This window comes from Cotesia glomerata, linkage group LG3, assembly GCF_020080835.1.
Source record: "Cotesia glomerata isolate CgM1 linkage group LG3, MPM_Cglom_v2.3, whole genome shotgun sequence".
In the NCBI taxonomy this organism is placed as follows: Eukaryota; Metazoa; Arthropoda; class Insecta; order Hymenoptera; family Braconidae; genus Cotesia; species Cotesia glomerata.
This window is the reverse complement of record NC_058160.1, coordinates 10,748,652-10,770,516: the sequence shown is the minus strand read 5'-3', so window position 1 is coordinate 10,770,516 and position 21,865 is coordinate 10,748,652. Positions and strand designations below refer to the sequence as shown.

At 35.5% G+C, this 21,865-nt stretch overlaps 1 protein-coding gene across 3 annotated transcripts; it reads left to right on the top strand.

The window, feature by feature from the left end:
- Window positions 1-10,117: 10,117 nt before the first annotated feature.
- Window positions 10,118-18,075, top strand: LOC123262300 (nuclear receptor subfamily 1 group D member 2-like). Of its 3 annotated transcripts, none has more exons than XM_044724482.1 (4): window positions 10,118-10,162; window positions 12,104-12,550; window positions 16,638-16,715; window positions 16,846-18,075. In XM_044724482.1, exons 2-4 carry the CDS (start codon window positions 12,293-12,295, stop codon window positions 17,734-17,736), a joined length of 1,227 nt encoding a protein of 408 aa, XP_044580417.1. In that variant the 5' UTR covers window positions 10,118-10,162; window positions 12,104-12,292; the 3' UTR covers window positions 17,737-18,075. The 3 variants fall into 3 exon arrangements, with proteins under 3 accessions (XP_044580417.1, XP_044580416.1, XP_044580418.1); XM_044724481.1 differs by lacking the exon at window positions 10,118-10,162 and adding an exon at window positions 10,447-10,780; XM_044724483.1 differs by lacking the exon at window positions 10,118-10,162 and adding an exon at window positions 10,858-11,066.
- The last annotated feature ends 3,790 nt before the right edge of the window (window positions 18,076-21,865 follow it).

Sequence of the window (21,865 nt, the reverse complement as noted above, 5' to 3'; positions counted from 1 at the left end):
CACGTATCAGAGTTCTGAAGGTGATGCGTCGTCTCATATGGAACGATATTCAGATTAAAACTAACACATAGTCTACGCAGCTGATCACCGTAGAAGTTCTTGGAGCTCAAATCAGAGTTGAAGTCGCCTATAATAATTATATTTCTGTAGGTCGCAACAGCAGCTTCAAGATCATCCTCCAAATCATCAAGATGACCAGTATTAGGGGGCTTGTAAACAACTCCTACCAAGATTCGCTCCTTAGATGATCCTGAAACTTCAACAAACAAATACTCTGGATGCTTGTCTACTAGATTCGTAGAGGACAATACACACTTAGACATCAGGTCATCCCTGACATAGAGAGCAACTCCACCACCGCTCCGCAGGCACCGGTCATGACGATGAAGCACAAACGACGGCAGGTACACCATATCATCAGATATTAGATGATTTAACCAAGTCTCAGACACAGCAATAACATCATACTTATTCCCACGAAAATATTCTTTAAAAATCTCTAAATGACGCTCATTCCTTAACGATTGAGCGTTAACATGACACACTCTCAAACACTTTTTATTGAACAGAGGTCGCAGAGTGCCAACCACAATGTCAGACACGCCTCCAGGTGATGATGATGATGATACCGAGGGAGGAACTCGCTGCTAATCAAGCAGACCCCGCAAAGGACCTACTCCCGTTGAAGGTAACAGCTTCACTGGAGGCTTATCTTCCGCATACCGGACGTTAACACACGCAAAAGAAATCCAGACATTCCTAGCCTGGATCCTAGGATAAGCCTTACGCACATCAGCACGAAGCTTGTAAAGAGAAGAAGGATAACGCCTATGAACATACACAGGAGCATCAGGAACTTGCGCTTTAGGCATTACAGCACCCAGCTTCACAGGATTACTCCTTACACTCTTCATAACCTCATCAACAAACCTCTGACTGCCGAACTTAACGCGTACATTGCGATTCATAGCACCAGCCCTTCCAAGCCGCTCCAGTTTAACCACATCTCTCTCAGCAACCTGAACTCCAATAGCAGTGGTAAATAACGTAAATGTGTCCATAAGTCTTTCACCGCGCCCCTCTGGAAGCCCACCAATTGTAATCTCATTAGCTAGCAATTGAGATTCAAGCTGCAGCGTTCTCAACTCAAGACTACCATCGCACACCCTCTGCGCAGCACCCTTAATCTCTTCAGCAAGGTCAGCAGAGAGACCAGGCTGGCCCTTTTCAACTTCAATCAAGCGCTCCTGAAGCTCTTTAACTGTAATCTTCAACGAGTTACACTCAAGACTCAAATGATCAATCTTTCCCTCGACTGACGCAATAGACTTCACGAAACCATCAACGTTAGCCACCATCCCATCCACTTTCATGCCGATGTCGCCAATCTTACCAATTTGCTCGAGCTTAGCACTGATCTCATTGATCTCATCAACATTGATACCCTCAAGCTTCTTGCTCATCACGTCAATCTTCTCAACACTGCTCAGTCGCTCATTAATCTTATTCAAAATGTCAGAGACATCCGGAACACAGACCGGACACTTGTTTACAATCTTCGCAGCAGCTAGCGACTTACTCGGCAAATTACAACGAACTTTTACACAAGAGTCATGATAATAATGCTTACATTCAGCCTTAGTTTGAATCAAAGCTGACACGTCGGTAATACCGCGAACACAGATCACACAATAAGCAGTCATTGCAACAGACACCGCTAGATGGCAGTACAATGCAGTCAATAAGCAGCAAGAGAAAACGTGCCCCGCAGAAAACACAACCTCAATCCAAAAAACGCAATAAATGTTTTAATTAAAACTAAAGAACTACACTCTCCACAGTAGAGACTAATATCACAAAATACTCACAATAATCCACACTTCAACAATAAACAACCCAAAGTCAGACAATAAGCAAAATAGTAGACAAAAAGCCACCAGCAATCGGATAGAAAAAATAACGTCCGCTCCGTACTATACTCTGTATACATTCATTTTTTAGGAGTGACCAAAGATGGCTGTGGTTTTTTGGTCAGACTCGAAGTTGTTTAGGTCGTTGAGGCCGACATGCCTGGTGATTTGTTGGCTAACCTATATGCTGTAGTGATAGATGTAATCAATTTTCTAATCTAATGATGGAGATTCTTCTTGTCTTTTATAAACTCGGCTAACTCTTTGATCTTGATGCCGAGCCTCTCCATTGATGACTGCTGGCCTGTAACGGTCGGTACAGAGTTGATTCTTCCTCGGTAGGTTTGATTAGTGACAGGAGCAAAAGGTCCTCCACTTTTTGGAGGAATGTTGCTCAGCTGTCCGTTCTCTGCCATCTGGGCTGATTTCGTACTCCCTCTAACCTTGCTAGCATTGCTAGACAGCAGAACCATGGGGTCACTCCGCTGTTCAAACGGTCGCTTGATAACGACGAGTTCAGGCCCGTTTGCACGCCTTCCCTCGCCGGCACTGAGGTATCCCCCCTCTGCACCGTAGACGATGTTTGAAATTGATCTGGCATTTTCATATCATCTTTTGCTAGGTTTTGGTCCACCCCGAGTATTCTATTTCCTCGGTACCCGACGCATCTGACATGCAGATATGCCGGGCATTCCCCTATCCGCCACCTGGGGAGGCGCCCAATGCGGGACAAGGGGAAGGGGAAATCGGTTCATTCATTCAAAAGTTATTGCGGTTTGAAAATTCAAAAAATAATGTTTTATTAAACTTCTATTAGACTTTTGAGCTCAGAGAGCTCAAAAACACAATAAGTGCAATTTTGAGCGCTTAAGTATGGAATTAGCGGGAATGGATCCTGGTTGAAGAAATCTTCCCACGCGAATAGGTGCTCCCTATTGGCTATGAGAAGGATAGGGCGCTCAATACGAGCGGCAGCCGCCTGTAAATTCTGCATGCCTACCCTTATTTCCTCGAGAACCTCTAAAAATAACAAATAAAAAAATAAATTAATAATGATATAATAACTAACAACCTGCAGTCACAATGCGACTGCCGAGATTTAGGGACAATGAATAAGAAAATTTTAACTAGATGATTTTTTTGTATGTATGACACTATACATAGTTTGAGGATTTTTTTAATAAATTTTAAAAATAATAATGCCATCACAGGATCAATTACGAATAATTTAATGGACAAATGTGACGGAACAAATTTATAGAACCACCCAACTATTAAAAACTCCTCCAAAAACTTGCCATAAGAAATTTTAGACTACTAAAAAATATATAAAACCAAAAGGCACTCATTCTTATCAAGACTTTTCTGACGATACCAAATCAAACTAAAAAAATTTCATTAATAATAATATGCTCATCCCAAAATTTTCCTTAATCTTGTTACGGCCCCGTGTAACTCGTGTGGATTTTCCTGTTATTATTATTTCCTTAGAAGGGAGATGTGTTGTGAAATTAATGCAATACCTCTTTCACACTTGCTTATCCCTACTCTCTGTACCTTGGGCTGTGTCATGCTCTTCCAAAACAACCCTGATAGCCACAGTTTCAGACCAACCAAGTTGGTGTCAGATAGTTGCCACCAACTTAGCGACAACTTGCGGTCAACTTCCGAATTTGTAACTGTTGGCGCCAAGTTGGCTACAAGTTTCTGAGAAAAAAGAGACCAATCTACTGCCGCAATATGTCGCCAAATTTCTTGAGAAACTTATCGTCAACTTGGTGTGAAAAAGTTTCAGAGCAACTTTTGCCGACAACTTGGTGACAACTTGGTGAACAAGTTGACACCAACCGAGTTACTTTCCAAGAGTTGCCGCCAAGTTGGTGACAAGTTGCGGCAGTAGATTGACAGAAAGTTGCGGCCAACTTGGCTATCAGGGAACCTGACATCAATTTGATATAATTTTTCTATGATAACTAATCATACGTCGGTAAAGTAACTAGCCCCAGCAGTATAGACATCGACAACTATTCAATATATAGAGCATTAGTAGTAGTAGTAGTCATGAGATATCGGTAGCATTAGTATTGGTAAAGATGCTGCACGTGTAATACCCCACTCGACCTACTGAGAGAATTTATTGCCTTTTCTAAGAAATACACTAACTTTGCTATACTCACGAAACAAGTACCAGAACCAAAATATGATATTGGTTAATCTTCGTGAATCTATTCATCCGAGGTACACCAAACCTTGCCAAAACGCACATCGATATGTCGGCCACAATAAAAGATGGTTAACCGCAAAACAATCATCAGAAATCGCGGGAAAGGCCTTTATACACCAGGTTGATAAGCACCGGAATCTGTACGCGTGCACCAAGTTGGCCATTGAGAAACCGTGAGAATTACATCTTTGTACCAGCCTAGACCAACCTTTAGAAGTGCCACATTTGTCCGTGTATTCAAAAGTTAGAAGCACCGAGATCTGTCCGTATACACCGAGTTGGGTATTGAAAAAATCACGAGAATCACATATGCGCAACGATCCAGACCAAAATTCAGAACCATCGGACTTATCCATGCACACCGAGTTGGTCATTGAGAAGACCATGGAAATTATATCTCTACGTCGGTTCATAATAATGTTTCGAAGCACCGAGATCTGTCCGTGCTCACCAAGTTGGGTATCAAGAAGATCACGGGAACTATATCTTTGCTCCAGTTCAGACAAAAAAATTAGAAATTCCGGGAATTACATTTATGCACTGAATTAAGTAATAATTTTATGCGAATAGTAAATAGCTGTCGATACCGACGATGCATACAAAAACCCCATCTCGGACAATGGAAGCGGCAGTAGAAATCTTAACGTCACGAAGGTTAGTTCGTTGGTAGAAAATTATTAAGGTCCTATTATCCTTGCTGCTCGAAAAATAGGTAAAATTTACTCAGTTATTCGCCCAGTTTATAATTATACAAGGCCACTTGGAAATAAATCTGAAGCGAAGTGACACGTGTAGGAATCCTACATTCTGGCGTCCCATGAAAACAACGAAACCATTGCCGCTCTAGTTATCGGGCTTGAGACTTTTTTTTTTCTTCTTTTTGACATTCGCGTCGTTAAATTAGTAATAAAATCTCAGACAGAATCCTTATCGCGTCATCGAACCACAATTATAATAATCTATTCATGGGGCTACTCATATACACATACTTCAAACCAAACACTAACACATCAGAACCCCAATGAAGTTAAAACGAAATTATTAGAGGGGTCAGGAGGGATAACTGAAGTTATAAAAACGTATCGTAATCCGATGATCAGCTTTTAGTTGCCAAAAAATTGCCACGATTATACATCTCGTAATCTCTTCTTTGATTTTATTCTTTACAATCTAACGAGTTACACCACGTCTTTTGTTTAAAAGTTCAAGCTGTTGTTTAAGTTGTTTGAATTCTGTTAATAATCAACCAGTCAATTAGTTATCAGTGCAATCCAAAATAGTTGCATAAATTAATAAAATATCAATTCAAGGTAACCAGTGATAAAATTCTTTCTTGAAATAAACCCTTAATTACTTACCATTGTCCTCTAATTAAGAAAAGTATAGTTATAAATTATAATTATCAAAGGAATTCATCCAGGGAGCTCAACAAGGGCGGTTGTTTCTCTTAAACATCACAACTACGATTAACAGGTACATTTCTTTTATATCTTTTCTTCTTTTTACCCTTACAACATCTACTGTCGCTCATTCATGCCTGACCTAACTCAAGTAATGACCCAGTTTTTAATCACTTACGCAGTGTGTAGATTCATGTAACCTTGACATACCATTACTCATAGGCGCGGTTCCCGCCTCCCGAGACATATAATCTTCAGTGATTAGTCTTAAATTTAAGGAACTGTCAGAATTGTTACGTTACTTACATTCGGACATAACAATCTCTCAATTATTTAAATCTTAAATGAATATCGCTGAAAAAATATCAAACCCAATTTACGATAAAGATATACCCGTTAAAAATTTTTTTTTAGTTTCTTAATTATATAAATTAATTGTTAACATATAAACACATTGATATTTACAAAATAAAATAAATAAATAAACAAATTTTGTTTATCGTGAAATTCGAATCTATTTATAACTTCTTCAAAAATTTATCATAATAAATTAACTATTTTAGAAAAGGAAATTAAATATTGAAAAGGCACTTATTCAGGTCTTGACTTTTCCAATGATACTAAACTTCATTTTAAAAATTGATTTTATCACATAAATACACCGGAGATAGAGTTATCTTAATTATTTTAATTATATAGATGACGTAATATGCCACAATTGAAGATGTTCTAATTACCTGCTTGATCTCTTACTCCATTCTTGGCTTTAACGATCAGATCTGCTTTATCAAACGTTACTATTAAAAAAAAGAAATAAAAAACCATTAGAAAAATAGACACTCAGCCATAAGCTACTAATAAATATATTTTTTTTGACATATACACAAAATATTTATAATTTTTAGTAATTTTAATTCTCAACTACTTGAAAAATAGCTAACTGGTAAATAGATTCTTAAAATGTCCGGGTGTATTTATTTTAAGTTTTTTTTTATTTTTAAAATTGCAATGCCAGGTTATGTCTTTTAATGAAAAAAAATCATAAAAACGGTCAGTACGGATCTCAATCCATCTCCTGCCATGGGCCGGTTGAGGAGCATGATCCGGATCATTTCTGTATGCTTGGACCGCTTCATCGTTGCTAAAATAGTAACGATTAACGATGGCCGTGGATCCAAGCAAGGGGAGCGACCGTCCACTCCTCGCCAAAATTCACCACCGCAAACAGGGTGTTCGCACGAATGTAAAAAAAATTTTTAACTTCCCGCTAAGAAAATCGAAGGTTTTCAAAAATCGGGAAGTTATTGTTTTCACCCCGTTTTGCAAAAATCGAGTTTTCATCAGATCTCGACGTTTTAAGGTCATAGGAAGCTTCTCTGACTACCCCCGCGATGTTGTCACTATGTCTGTATGTATGTATGTGCGTGTGCGCGCGCGCGTGTGTGTGTGTGTGTGTGTGTGTATGTGTGTGTGTGTGTGTGTGTGTGTGTGTGTGTGTATGTAAATCTCTCATAACTTATGAACGGATCATCCGATTCGATCGAAATAAACGGCGTTCTGAAGAGTTCTTTTGCCCCTAGAATTCTGATAATAATTTACAGAATTTGAGTCGATGAATTGTGAGAAATCTCAAAAATAAAATTTCCAAAAATTCGTTTTTTTGGAACATCTTTTAAACGGCTGGACCGATCGATTCCAAAAACTAATCAGCTCTTAACCTCAAAAAACCACGTCGATTGCCACCAGTTCGGTCAAAATCGGTTGATTTGTTCGTGAGATATCGTTGTCGAAAAAAATTGAAAAAAATGTTTTTTTCAGAATTTCTATGAAATTTTTAGTCTGATCAGTTTACGCTTAAAGATTCTTCAGAGAACTTAAAAAATTGCGTTGAATGCCGTAAACCGCGAGAAAATCGGTTAATTTATTCAAAAGTTATTGCGGTTTGAAAATTCAAAAAATAGTGTTCTATGAAACTTTTGAGCTCGAAGAACTCAAAAGCATACAAAAGCTATTTTTTAGGTATGGAGGTAGCGGGAAGTTTCAGGGATGGCCTTTAGGGTCAACCGTTTTCCTAATTTTTTTCATGTAGAGACCTTCGTGTAGAGACCTTTTATTCCAATACTCAAATGAATTTTTGATTTCATGTATATTTGTGAAAAAATATATAAAACATAAAAGAATGAAAACTGGAAAACAATCCAAAATTAAAATAAAATTTAATTTCCAGAAAAAAATTTTTTTAAGTCAAGAATAATTTTTTTTAATAATTCTAAATCAAGAAAAAAAAATTAGGAAAACGGTTGACCTTAAAGGCCATCCCTGCAACTTTCCGCTCACTCCATACCTAAGTGCTCAACAATTTACTTATTTTTTAAGCTCTTCGAGCTCAAAAATATAAGTTTTGTATAATTTTGAGCTCTCCAAGCTCAAATAAATCGCTGTTCTGTGATTTTGAGCTCTTCGAGCTCAAAAGGCTAATGGAAGTTTTATAGTACACTATTTTTTGAATTTTCAAACCGCAATAACTTTTGAATGAATTAACCGATTTTCTCGCGGTTTCCGGCATTCAACGCAGTTTTTTGAGTTCTTCAAGCGTAAACTGGTCAGACTAAAAATTTCATAGAAATTCTGAAAAAAACATTTTTTTCAATTTTTTTCGACAACGATATCTCACGAACAAATGAACCGATTTTGACCGGACTGGTGGCAATCGACGTGGTTTTGTGAGGTTAAGAGCTGATTAGTTTTTGGAATTGATCGGCTCAGCCGTTTAAAAGATATTTCAAAAAAACGAATTTTTGGAAATTTTATTTTTGAGATTCTCAAAATTGATCGACTCAAATTCTGTAAATTAGTATCAGAATTTTAAGGGCAAAGGAACTCTTCAGAACGCCGCTTATTTCGATCGAATCGGATGATCCGTTCAAAAGTTATGAGAGATTTACATACATACACACACACACACACACACATACATACATACAGACACGGTGACATCACCGCGGGAATAGTCAGGAAAGCTTCCTAGGACCTCAAAACGTCGAGATCTGATGAAAACTCGATTTTCGAAAAACGGGGTGAAAACAATAATTTCCCGATTTTTGAAAATTTTCAATTTTCTTAGCGGGAAGTTAAAAATTAAATTAAAAAGAAATTTTCAAAAAAATTAGAATTTCGAAAAAAAAAGATTTTTTGATTTGTGTGAAAAAATATCTAAAACTCGAATTTTGACTGAAATTGAAAAATAGTTTATTAATTGCAATTATTAAAATCTGTATTTTATATAATTAATTTTTTCGAGGTTGAGTTTTTCCATTTAAATTTTTACAGGGTAGCAAAACCAAAGAATTCAGCTATCCGACAGATACTGCTATCTCGCGAGCTAACCGCGAATCGATTCCCTCTCCGGCGCAGCATCAGAGCAATGGCGTAGGCGGTGATCCCGCAATAAATTAATTTTTATCGCTTCGTGGGTGGCGGTTCTTTCTATTGGCCAGCTATCAAGCGCCTCCTACTTCATTCTTTACTCTCCTAAAATATTTTCCTCATCCCTTGTCCTTTTTCCGCTCATTTTCTAACATTAATTTTTCTTTCGAAATATCAATTTTCTTCTGATTTTTCTCTCCCGAGATAAACACTAAAAGAAGATGACGAAAGTTTGCGTCAATTCTAACTCAGGCGTTGAAGTTTCCACGATTGAAATCTCTGCAATCGGGGAGATAAATTTTCCTAGAAGACCCAAGCATTTGATGACTTCTAATGAAGATTATCAAGCGAGCAGAAGGAAAACGGAGCACTTCTCTTCACTTGCATTACTCGGTACTGAGAGCTGAGCATTCTTCCTCGAGCATTTGCATCTCTTCTGCTCCTTTACTCTCGTATGCTCCAATACAAGTGAAGTGTAAGGAGCAAGGAGTGTTTTCTTCAACTCGGTACGAATACAAGTATGTGATGTGAATATCAAGAGAGACCAGGCCTGGTACCAAGCAAAGAGTGAAAGGAAATCGGCGAGCCTTGAGAGCGAGTGAGCATCCAACAGTCTACAGTCTGGATTGCTGGGGAGCTTAAGAGAAGCTGCCGAGTTCGAGGGAAGAGAAGTAAGAGATGTTCAAGAACCGTACGGGGAGAACCGTACAAGTACTCTTATATGTTTTTCAAGGAGGTATAGGTGAGATAAGGATGAACTCACCAGACGAACTGACTGACGATGTAGTTGAGGAAGGGGATTCAGTCTTGCCGCCACGTGCTTCACGAGCGCACGCCCCGCGCTACGCCGGCCGGTCTCAGAATCCTTTTTATTAGTTATTATTTTCAAAAAACCCCAATCAAAGCTCCCAAGTTTTTTTTTTCAAATTATAAATTATTAACGCTAGTTTTTTTTTTTATTTATTCATCATTTCTCTGATGGAATTTTATCATCCTGCTGATGGTCACAAGTGACATTTTCTCTTAGCCATTTTTAAGTGAAAAATTTTTTGTGTTATTTTGTTCTTATGTTAGTATTTTTATTTTGTGCTCCAGTGAGATTTTGTGTAAATTTTCATTGATAATTTTTTGTATGGTGGATCGATCAAATGATTTATTTTATTCCGAGTGAAGTTTTTCTTTAAATTAAATTAAAATTGAAGGTAAATATTCAATGCTTACAAAAATAAATTTTTATTAAATTATTAAATAATTTTTACAAATTGTTAAATTTTTATTAAGATTTTTCATTTCATTTCAATTTACAGAAATTTTTTATTGGAATTTATTGAGAAGAAAATGAATAAATTATTAAAGTTATTTTTTTTAAATGTATGATTTTAATTCAACTTAGAAAAATTTTTGATCAAAATTTATTGAGAAGAAAATATTGGAGTAATTTAAAAAAAAAATGAATTGATAATTTAATGATATACATGAGAATAAAAAAATGAAATGAAGATGATATCAAAAACGGTTGAGATAAAAGGGGTTAGAGGGGGAAGGTACAGGGAGAACGGTGTCTGAGTCTGAACCGGTATGTGGGTATATAACATAAACGACTCTTAATTAATTTGTCATTAGTTAATTAGTATCGCGGTCGTAATGGGTAATGAAATATACCGGATGCCGAGCGTAGCCCAAGAGATGTTTCCATGTTCGCATTTGATTTAGATGGTAGCCCGTGGAAAGGCAGAGGGACGAAGTATCAAAAAGAACGAGCTGCGACACACGTATACGCTGATAAACTGACTGCTCGGAAAAATCGCAGGGAATATACGGTAATTCATTTAGACTGGGCTTGATTTAATGTTCACCGGCTATTCTCAGCGAATTGTATAAAACACAATGTTTTTTTTTGCTGTATTATGAAATTGTTTTTTTAAACGTTCCCAACTCTAACGCCTTTGAAATCTTTCTCCACCCCCTGCCTCTACATAAGACACGCGGTTCAAATTAATATGCACTCGACACTGCAATTAACCGCGATATTTTTTACGCCTCCACCGTGAGATGTAAAAATATTTTAAAACGTGATAAAGGGTTAATAACCTTTCATTTTTTCTGGTAATTATTTCACTTGAAATTTTAATATTTTTATTTTTTCATTACGACAATCAAATCACCAGACACTCTAGCATTTTTTAACCATAGAAAAGAAAATAACATTTTGTTTTTAAATTTGATTAATAATTATTAGAAAAAATTTTTATCTTCTGGGAAATTTTATTGTTAAATTTCATTAAAAAAATAAATATAATAAAATATTAACTGGCAAACTTGCAGTCACTACGTGACTGCCGTGACTTGTAAACTATAAATAAATAAAATTTTGCTTTATTAAATAATGATTTTTGTTAAATTTCACTGTACTTTTTTAACCATTGACGTTTTTAAATATATAAGCTCATCTCGATGTTACACTTATCAAGAGCTTTCATATATACATATATATAAATAGATATATTTTTCATATATACATATATATAAATACATATAAATATATGAAAAATTGATGTGGGTACTCAAATGAAAGGTCTTGATGAGTGTAACATCGAGATGAGCTTATATCATTAAAAATGTCTAGTTCACGAGATACAGGGTCATTCCTTAATTATGTATCTAGCAATAGAGCATTTTTGAATGCAGCCTAAATATTTATCATCATAAATTGATTATTTATGAGAATGATATGAAACCTTTAAAAGGCACAACTTCAGGTCAAGACCTTTCCAACGATATCAAATTTAACTATAAAAACCCATTTTATCATATAAATACACGGGCCACAAAATTTTGCTTATTCTCTTAATAATATAGATTATTATTGATATTAAAGTCAACTTTTTTATATAAGAGCGCAAAAAATTTTCGCAGTTTTTTAATATTTATTAATAATAATAAATCATAACTCTTAATTAAAATCAATGAAAAATTTTTTGTGATGTTATGAGCACATGTCACGAATAAGAAGAAAGAGAACAAGGAAAAAAATAAAAAATAATTAACATTGATTAAAGTTCTATCCATAAAAAAGTATTTTTTATTTTAAAACATTAGATGCCTAAAAAATGAGAGTAATATTTATCCTGTAATATTTACAGAGCAAAGTGGACAGTGGAGTGGACGTCAGACGAGATTGAAGAACCCGGTTTGGCCTGACTAACAGACTCAGAATATAATCTAATCATCGAAGACATAAACGAGTAAAAATGGGCAGGAAGTGGATGATGGAAGTGACAAACGGAAGGGCTCTCGGGAGCCCCAACTTTCAAGGATAAATCTAACTCCGGATGGACGTGGGCGATCTATCGAATGCCGCAGGATTGGCTGCCAGTGGAGCCGCCGTTTTCGGTCCCGCCACTACTTCTGCCACACGATTCTCAAACAGCAACACTGCTAATATTAACATTGACAACAATAACAGTAATAATTTTATCGACAACGGTAATCCTGACAGCGGTGGTCAGGTCGGGGCCAGCTTTTACCCTAGCGCTGGATGGTGGACTCCAAGCTCGACACTGGTCACGGCACCCGCAAACGCCGACGTGGTAAAAACATTTTTTAAAAAAGTTCCTCTAGTAAAAATATAATGATAATAATTCCGGGTCTTTAAAGCTCATTGTCGGTTTATAGAATAATTTAAGCTCTGATAATGAGTAATAACTGCTTGAGAATTATTATGATTGTAATGTTGGGTGTAAAAAGGTTCGTCTGTTGTTGCTTCACGACTACGGATGGTGATTATCGTTTCTGCATTTCCTCTTGGTCATTTCCCTCTTCTCTTTCCGTTTTTTGTATTAGCCAACGAGCGAGTCAGAGGGTAAAGGACCGAGTGAATGAATGCGGAGAGATTTTATGCTTGTGTATGGCTATTATTACCTAATGAGACGTTACCCGACGGTACGGGTGCGATCAGAGTACACTGAGGGTGTCTTGGCTCCAGAGAATTATTGACCTAGGTTACGGTTTATCTCTCCGCGAGTGCTTATTATTTATTTTATCATTTACTAATCTTTCATCTGTTTCGACTATTTTTTATTGTCTCGTAATTTTTATTTTTTGTTCAATAATATTAAACACATTATGTCCTTAAAATTATTTTAGTTTAAAAAAAATTTTAGGGATAAAGTTCACTTGAATTTTGTTATACAATACTAGCTACTTTGCAGTCACTAAGTGACTACTGTGACTTGTAAACGATAAATAAATGAAATTTTGTTTTATTAAATACAGATTTTTGTTAAATTGCACTGTACTTTCTAAACTATTATTAACGTTTATAAAGATATAAGCTCATCCTGATATTATACTCATCAAGAGCTTTTATTTGAGTACCCACATGCAATTTGATATATTTTTCATATATTTATATATAATATATATAAATAGGGGAAGGGGGGGGGGCAAAATGGGCCCCCTAAAATTTTCAATATCCAAAAATATTTAGGGGCAAAATGGGCCCCCAACATTTTCAACTCTCGAAGTGTTTGGGAGGTATAATGGGCTGATTAGACTTTAAAAATCAAAGAATATTTTACAGTTAAACGTGTTCTAGAATTTTTGAATTATAGAAAAAATTATATAGGTAAAGTACGAACTAGGTCTCGAGTTAAATAACAGCATTATTTACTATATTTTTTGTTAAAAAACTATTTATTTTACAGAAGCTTCCCTAACTATTTTTGCGATGGTGTGTGTGTGTGTGTGTGTGTGTGTGTGTGTGTGTGTGTGTGTGTGTGTGTGTGTGTGTGTGTGTGTGTGTGTGTGTGTGTGTGTGTGCGTATGTGTGTATGAACGTAAACCTCTCATAACTTTTAAACGGCTCGACTGATTCAAACGGGATTGACAGCAATCGAAAGAATTTCTTTGCCCCTAAATATTTTATAATATTTAAGGTAATTCGGGCCAATAGATTTTGAGTAATCTCGAAAATAAAATTTTCAGAAAATGTTTTTTTTTTTAATAAATTTTAATCTGCTGAATCAATCGTTTTCAAAAACTAATCAACTCAAGCTTAAAAAACTGCGTCGATTGCTGTCAACGTGATCAAAATAGGTCGATTCGTTTGTGACGTATCGTGAACAAAATATCAGGGAAAAAGTATTTTTTTTTTCTTACATAACTCCGACATTTATTTCTAGATCGTTTTTGATTCAACGAGATGATTTTTAGAGCTTAAAAATCACTTCAATCGCCGCCAATAACGTCAAAATCGGTTGAATGGTTCAAGAGATATTTAATTTTAAAAAATTAAAAAAAGTAATTTTTTAACATATCTTTGAAATTTCACTTCCGATTGTTTGGTTAGTGATAAATAATCTTTTTGTTCTAGAAAGACTGCATATAATGCCTTTAATTTTTTTTTAAATCGGTTAATTCATTTGTGAGATATCGTCAAAAAAATTCTAAAAAAAATTTTTTTTTGTGATACATTTTTATTGGCTTCACCAATCGATTCGACAAACTGATCGGTTTTTAAGCTTATAAACCCGCGTTGATTGCCGTTAACGCGACTGAAATTGATTGATTAGTTTGAGAGATACCGTTGTCGAAATAATTCAAAAAACGCGTTTTTTTTTTAAATTACTCCGACATATTTTACCTGATTTATTATTGCTTTTGGCGTGAAATGTGGAGCGCTTAGGTATGGAGTTAGCGGGAAGTTGCAAGGATGGCTTTTAGGGTCTATTGTTATCCTAATTTTTTATACTGAATACATAAAAAAAAAAATTCAAAATATAAAACAAGTAAGAAACATATTGAGTTTTTTGGGGGCCCGTTTTACCCCACCTTTCTCAATTTTTTAATTTCGATATACACAAAAAAATTAATACCATAAACTCAGTAAAAGGCAAAAAAAAAAGTAAAACGAGCTGAAAAACTCATATTATAAAAATTTTCTGAAGGTGGCCCATTTTGCCCCTCATTTTTAATTTTTCATTTTTAATGAACAGAGCAAATTGAGGTCAAATACTTGGCAAGGGACTAAAAAAAAGTGAAACGAGAGAAAAACACTAAGGATATCAACATTTTTTTCTTAAGGGGCCCATTTTGTCCCCCTCCCTTCCCCTATATGAAAAATTGATGTGGGTACTCAAATGAAAAGTCTCGATGAGTGTAACATCGGGATGAGCTTATATCTTAAAAAATGTCAATAGTTCTCAAGATACAGATCATTTCTTATTTATGTATCTAGAGATAGAGCATTTTCGAATGCAGCCTAAATATTTATCATAATAAATTGACTATCGGTAAAAATTTAACTAAAAAAATCATTAAATGAATTTTTTGAATTATAAATTATGAAATAAATGATTTAATAAAATCTTTATGAATGAATTTTGTTAAATTGCACTGTACTCTTTAACTATTGACGTTTTTAAAGATATAAGCTTATCCCAATGTTACACTCATCAAGAGCTTCCATTTGAGTACCCACATGCATTTTAATATATTTTTCATATATACATATACTAGCTGTTACTCGCCCGCTCCGCTGGGCGCTTTATAGAATTTCATTTTTAGATCTAGATTTGAAATTTAATTAAAGTATTGTTTTGACTTGCACAGATTCCAAATTCTGTCGAATTGGCATGCACCTTTTATCCATGTAATTATTCTAGCTAATATTCATTGTAACTTTCAATGTGCAATCATTATAACATTCCCGTGTCTTTCTTACAAAAATGAATAATAATTAATATAAAAAAAAAAAAATTGTAATGAGCATTGGAAGTTTCAGTTAAAGAAATTGCAGGTCTCATAAGTGAAAAAATCTGCCTAATAATATATAAACATAACCAATAGAACTAAAAAATTAATTTTAAACAAATGACAATCGAATAGCATAAATTTAGTTGCAATAAAAATTGATTATTTTTAAGTCAAAAAAATATAGGTTCCGGATAAGTTATCACCAACATGTCATTTATTAAAACCTTCTCCGAAACACGTTGCATCTTATGGTATTAGTATTATTCCGATCGGTTCAGTAGTTTTCGCAGTATAATGGGACAAAAAAACGGCTCTCCATTTATTAGTATAGATATAATATATATATAAACATATGAAAAATTGATGTATGTACTCAAATGAAAGGTCTTGATGAGTGTAACATCTGGATGAGTTTGTATCTTTAAAAATGTCAATAGTTCACGAGATACAAAGTCATTTCCTAATTATATATATCTAGAGGTAGAGCATTTTCGAATGCAGCTTAAATATTTATCATCACAAATTAACTGTAGGTGAGAATAATGTGACACCTTGAAAAGGTACAACTTCAGGTCAAGACCTTTCCAACGATAACAAATTTAACCATAGAAACCCATTTTATCATACAAACACACCTTCCACAAAATTTTGCTTATTCTCTTAATAATATAGATTAATAAATTTATTTTATTTTTAATGATAATTTATTGGTCGAGTTAAATTAAAAAATGGTCAAATAAAATTATGTAAAAATGTATAAAAAAATTTCTTCAATTTTTTTTACAAAATTTAACATCTACGATAAAAAAATTCCTATTATTTAAGTAATAAAAAAAAATATTAAAAGACATTTAAAAATAATTAACAAATATTTATGAAAAGAACGGTCAACAATAATACATAATTTATTATAATTTAAAGATGAATCAGTTGTGCCGAGTATGCGGTGAGCCGGCGGCAGGTTTCCACTTCGGAGCATTCACATGTGAGGGTTGTAAGGTCAGTTACACGGGTATTATATAGTAACATAATCTGAAAACTCCAATAATAAATTTCAATATCAATTTAAGTTCCTTCTCAAGCTACCAATTCAATCTAATAAAATAAAACCTAATCTAATAAATTGCAGTCATTTTTCGGGCGAACTTACAACAACCTGGGAAGCATCTCCGAGTGCAAGAACGGCGGGGTGTGCGTAATAAACAAGAAGAACCGAACAGCCTGCAAAGCGTGTCGTTTGAGAAAATGCCTGATGGTGGGAATGTCAAAGTCGGGATCAAGATACGGACGACGCTCCAATTGGTTCAAGATCCACTGTCTCTTACAAGAGCAGTCACACCAGGCCCAACAGCGGCTCAAGGAGTCGACAAAGTTGCCCTTCGACAAAGTTGCTTCCCTAGATGCTGCTAACAACAACACCAACAACAATAACAACAACAACAGCAATTTCGCCGCAGCTTCAGGATTGGGGATGCCGGACCGCAAGGAGGATCCAATCTTGTCACCAAGACTGCCTCCAAGACCGGATCTGCTACCCCACGAGCTTCTGAGACCGGAAATAACGCGATTCCCCCTCTGGCGAGGGCCTCCCTTTTTCCACCCCCTTTCGCCAATACAGCTGCTGAACACCCCGTTCTTTCCGTTCCAGCAGCGATTTATGGTGCCTTACATCAACAACCAGGCGAGTCAGCAAGTTCCGGTAACCAGCTTGTCCAGTTCTTCCAGCGAAAGCGTTTCGCCTCGCTCCACTCCTTCTCCGAAAGAGTTTCTGATCGAAAAGTCGGAAACCAGCAGTCCGCCGATTGTCGGTGACAAAGGACTCGCTTTTCTGAGGTCTCTTGGCCCAGAACAGGAGGAACCGATGGACCTCAGTAGGAAAAGCTCAGAAGTGAAAGACATCCTCGACGAAAGCTGTGATTCTGATGATAGTGTCGATGAAAAACCTGTAATTGCGGATAACCTTCAAGAAAAAGTCTCCACTGACGCTAATCCGCCTTTAGATCTCAGTTGGAAAACTTGACACTCGGTTATCGGACTTTTTTGGGACAAACTTTCGAGTTTTGCTGGTAAATTGTTTAAAAAGTGCCTTTTTCAATATTTATTTGATGGTTGCACCACTTTGTTTTGTAAATTGTGACTTGGAGAAGATGGCCGTTCGTGGAAACAAAATGGCCGGTGATTTAAGTAGGTGCTAAAAATGGATTTTTTTATGAGATAGATATGAACTGATATAGAAGAGAGAACAAGTAAAGTAATAGAAGATAGTATTGTATATGCTCAAGTGTATGTAATTAATGTCTAGGAATCGAGGCCAGTGTGTAAATAATAAAATGTTTAATAATAAATAATATTTAAATGATCTCTAGCTGTTTTATTAAATATTTATCCAATGTCCGATGTAGGATGTATGATGTCCGATGGTTTAACATTTGTTTTAAGGATCTGTTACTCATGGAAGGATTTACGGTATGTTTGTAGAACATTTTTAGCTGGAATATGTCAATACCTCAAGTTGATTTAGTTGAAGATCCGCGTATTATGTTGACGATGAGATCTTCTATCTCGTGACGCAGTTTATTTTCAATAGTTTGTTCCACAAGCATAAGCATATAAGAAGATCTAACCAGCGAGCACCGAGCCACTTGTTCCAAGAGGTGACTCGATACTTAAACATCGGTTGTACACCTATCTACCACCTATATCTACAAATACCTTACAGCTATACCCAAACAGATTTCCAAAGGATATATATAATGAATAACGACTTATTACTTGTACTTAACCAGCGACTATTTGCTCAACTTTTATTTCTAGCAAAGCTGTTACTGGGACATTCATTTTTAATTTTTTATTCTCATTCATCAATGATGATCTAATTCATTAAAATTATTTTTTTTTTTTTTTTTCAAACAGTTTAGCCTTACACCTTCACTTTGTAAACAACAAAAAGTTATTTAACATTTCATTACAGACAGAATAGAAATAGCCGGAAGAAAGGTTGTTAATCGGAAAGTCCGAGGTGTTGTCGGGTCGTGGGACCAAGCATGAATCTTTTACCGGTATATCTCGGCAAAGGATATCGGCATCCAATCGATCCTATCACCGATACGATGAATGAACATTTTTCGTTTGGCTGGGCCTGGGTAACTCCTATAACACACACACACACACACACACACACACACACACACACACACACACACACACACACGATATGTGGGTACTAGATAGATCTATGGATACTAATGCAACAGCTAATGCAAGAGCCGAGGTACTCCCCACACGCATGTCGACAAACACTATTAAATAAAGTATACAGTGTACTAAAGCATACAAGTTTAGATTCTAAAGATGTGCATATGCCGTGTACTAAAACTCAAAGATTATACTTTTACGTCTTGAGATCAAAGTGCCTCCGTTATTCGACGCTGCGTGGCGCTTTCACCTCTCCTCTCTTGGGCACCGATCATCATCATCATCTTGAACATGAGCATGACCATCATCAAAAGTTCGGGTCTTGCTGGGGGTTTACAACCGCGAGAGGTTAAGTAAAAATATGTTTATGTTTATGTTTATACTTGTACATTTATATTGATACTTGTGGTCATATGTGAGGATGTGTTGGTCGTGTGTGGGCGTCGTAGGCGTGCGTAGACGTGAGTAAACGCAGTTGGGTATGAAATCGACTCGGTATAGGAAGATTTGTTGGCCGAATAGGTGTGTGTCTGCGAGTGTGTGCAAGAAGTCACGAGGTTAGGTGGATATTATAGTCGTGATCGGCAAGAGAGTGAGATGACCGGGACTGGTATTAGCAGAGGTTCTTGTGAATAATATAAGCCGATATGAGCTAAGATTGCTGGCAAAGCGAGGCGAGGTGAGGCTGCACCTGCGTCGTCTATTTCCTCTGAGCTAGCTCAGGTTGACAGTCCGGGGTCACAGTCACCATCAGTCGACGTCCAACGGCCGATTCGCCAATGGAAATTCATAATTCCAGGCGTTTTTCACGCGACGTTTACGATCGACACGACTTAAGGCATTTACTATTTCATTTGCTATTGACATTTTTTTACAAGCTAAATTACTTTCCACGCTTGTTCAGATAGATTTTTTTTCAAAGGATTTTTACTTGACGTTTTTTGCTCTGATGATCAAATCGGTGAGGGAAAATTTTTAAAATTCTCGAGGAAGGAGTACTATTATAAGCAGCAAGCTTGTCTAATTGGCTACCGATATTCCTCGGTCCATTTACGGGATTGTGTTCCTTGTATTGTCGACTGATCGTTCACCTCCACCAGGGAAATACCGGGGACAAACGAGACACGCTGTTCAACTGCTATAGAATTGCTTGCTATATTCGAAATGTATCAAATAAACTACTGGTTGTAAAATCAAGTCACGTCTGGATGATTTTTACTTTGATACTGATTATTAGCTTGAAAAATTTATCTAAGAAAAAAAAAGAATATTTAACACGTAACTTGACATTTTTTTTATCCAAGAAGATTTTAAATTTTATTTTATATAAATGATAATAATAAATTCCACAAAATCTTTATATTGTACATAAGTAGCAAATAAAATCTAAAAATGAAATGAAGCATCGATGAGTTATCATTATTGTGATCCTCTCTCTTCCATCAGACTTTTGATGAGCAGTATTGCGTAATTTATTCACGTTATTTAATTCTCAGCGTTTCGTTTTATTGGGGGACATTACACTTGCTGGTGATGTTTATTACGTTAAAACGTTGGGAAGAATTTAATTCGTATGTTTACGATCACTTGGGAATTATCATGACGATTAGAGTGAATGCCTATACCTACAGCACCACTTACAGACACTATCAGAAAAAACAATTTCTAAATATTTTTCTTAAGATACTTTAACTCATAAAAATTTTATTTTATAAGTTTAAATATAGCCCGATGAGACGTTCGATATTACGTATGATCTTATACCCGGACTTGAGAATCAACACCCGAAAGATATTTAGTAACATAGGATCAGAGGACGACCGAGTATTATTACCAATTTATGTATGATTAAATCAATGTAAGACCACCGGATTGATGTAATACATCGATATGGATTTTTAAAAACTCCGTTTACAATATTAACATTTTAATAGACACTGATTGACCTCACACCAGACAGATTTTGGCTATTTCTGACACGTCAGTAATGTTTTTCTGTCATATAATACCGATATATGATTATTTAATAATATGGTGATACGCTAATCGCAACCAATCGCAAATTTTTTTAAACTTATCTACAATTAATATTCGGAGTTTTTAAAAATTTATTAATTTTTTAGTTTACCCACAGTCCTAATTGTCTTTGCTGTTGATAAACTTTAATTTATTTCATAGAACCTCTTCGAGTTGTTCAAAATGAGGAAATTTGTAAGCTATAGCGTTTTTTTTTTTTAATTACAGGGCTGTTTTCTGATATTTATCCACTGAAATAAATTTTTTTACCTTGCAAAGCACTTAACTATCAAGATTGTTTAAAATATTCATTATAAAATCAATTTTTAAGAAATTTTTGTCTAAAAATTATAAATTTCCAGACCTAAGAATAAAAGAGTTTGACATTAAAGCTGACTAAAATATCCAATGATAATGATTGGTCCTTTGAGTTCGAAAGAGGTTAAGTGAGTGTGACCTCATGACGCTAAATAATACCCAAGTGGTCAGCTACAATGTCACTCTTGGTAAGAACCTCAAAGATAACTCTCCTCCAATAACACAACTTCGTCCCACTTAAATATTTTTGAAAAGAAAAAAAAATTCGCGTATACGTTAATAATAAAGTTTGTCACGTCTAAAGTTAATTGTGCTAACAGTTTAAATAAATCCGTCCATTGAATCAGTGGTTAAAAATTTCCGAGGTTGGCCTTGGGAATAAAGTACATTTTTAATGGGTTATTATCATTCTAACAATAAAAGAAGAGACAGAGAACTGTTGTGAAAAATAAACGATGAACGATATTATAAATAACTTTAAATTATCCTTAATTAATAAGGTATACCTGTTGGCAGGGGGCCGACGACATTAATTTAACAGTTGAAGATTAAAATATACATATATAAGGTGTATATGCTTCAAATTCGATGTACCGGGAATCCCCGCGGTCTTTCTCTGC

Coding starts and splice junctions, on each gene's coding strand:
- LOC123262300 (XM_044724482.1), top strand. CDS start 12,293: ATGGACGTGGGCGATCTATCGAATGCCGCAGGATTGGCTGCCAGTGGA. Junction 12,551..16,637: donor CACCCGCAAACGCCGACGTG/GTAAAAACATTT, acceptor TATAATTTAAAG/ATGAATCAGTTGTGCCGAGT. Junction 16,716..16,845: donor TCACATGTGAGGGTTGTAAG/GTCAGTTACACG, acceptor AATAAATTGCAG/TCATTTTTCGGGCGAACTTA.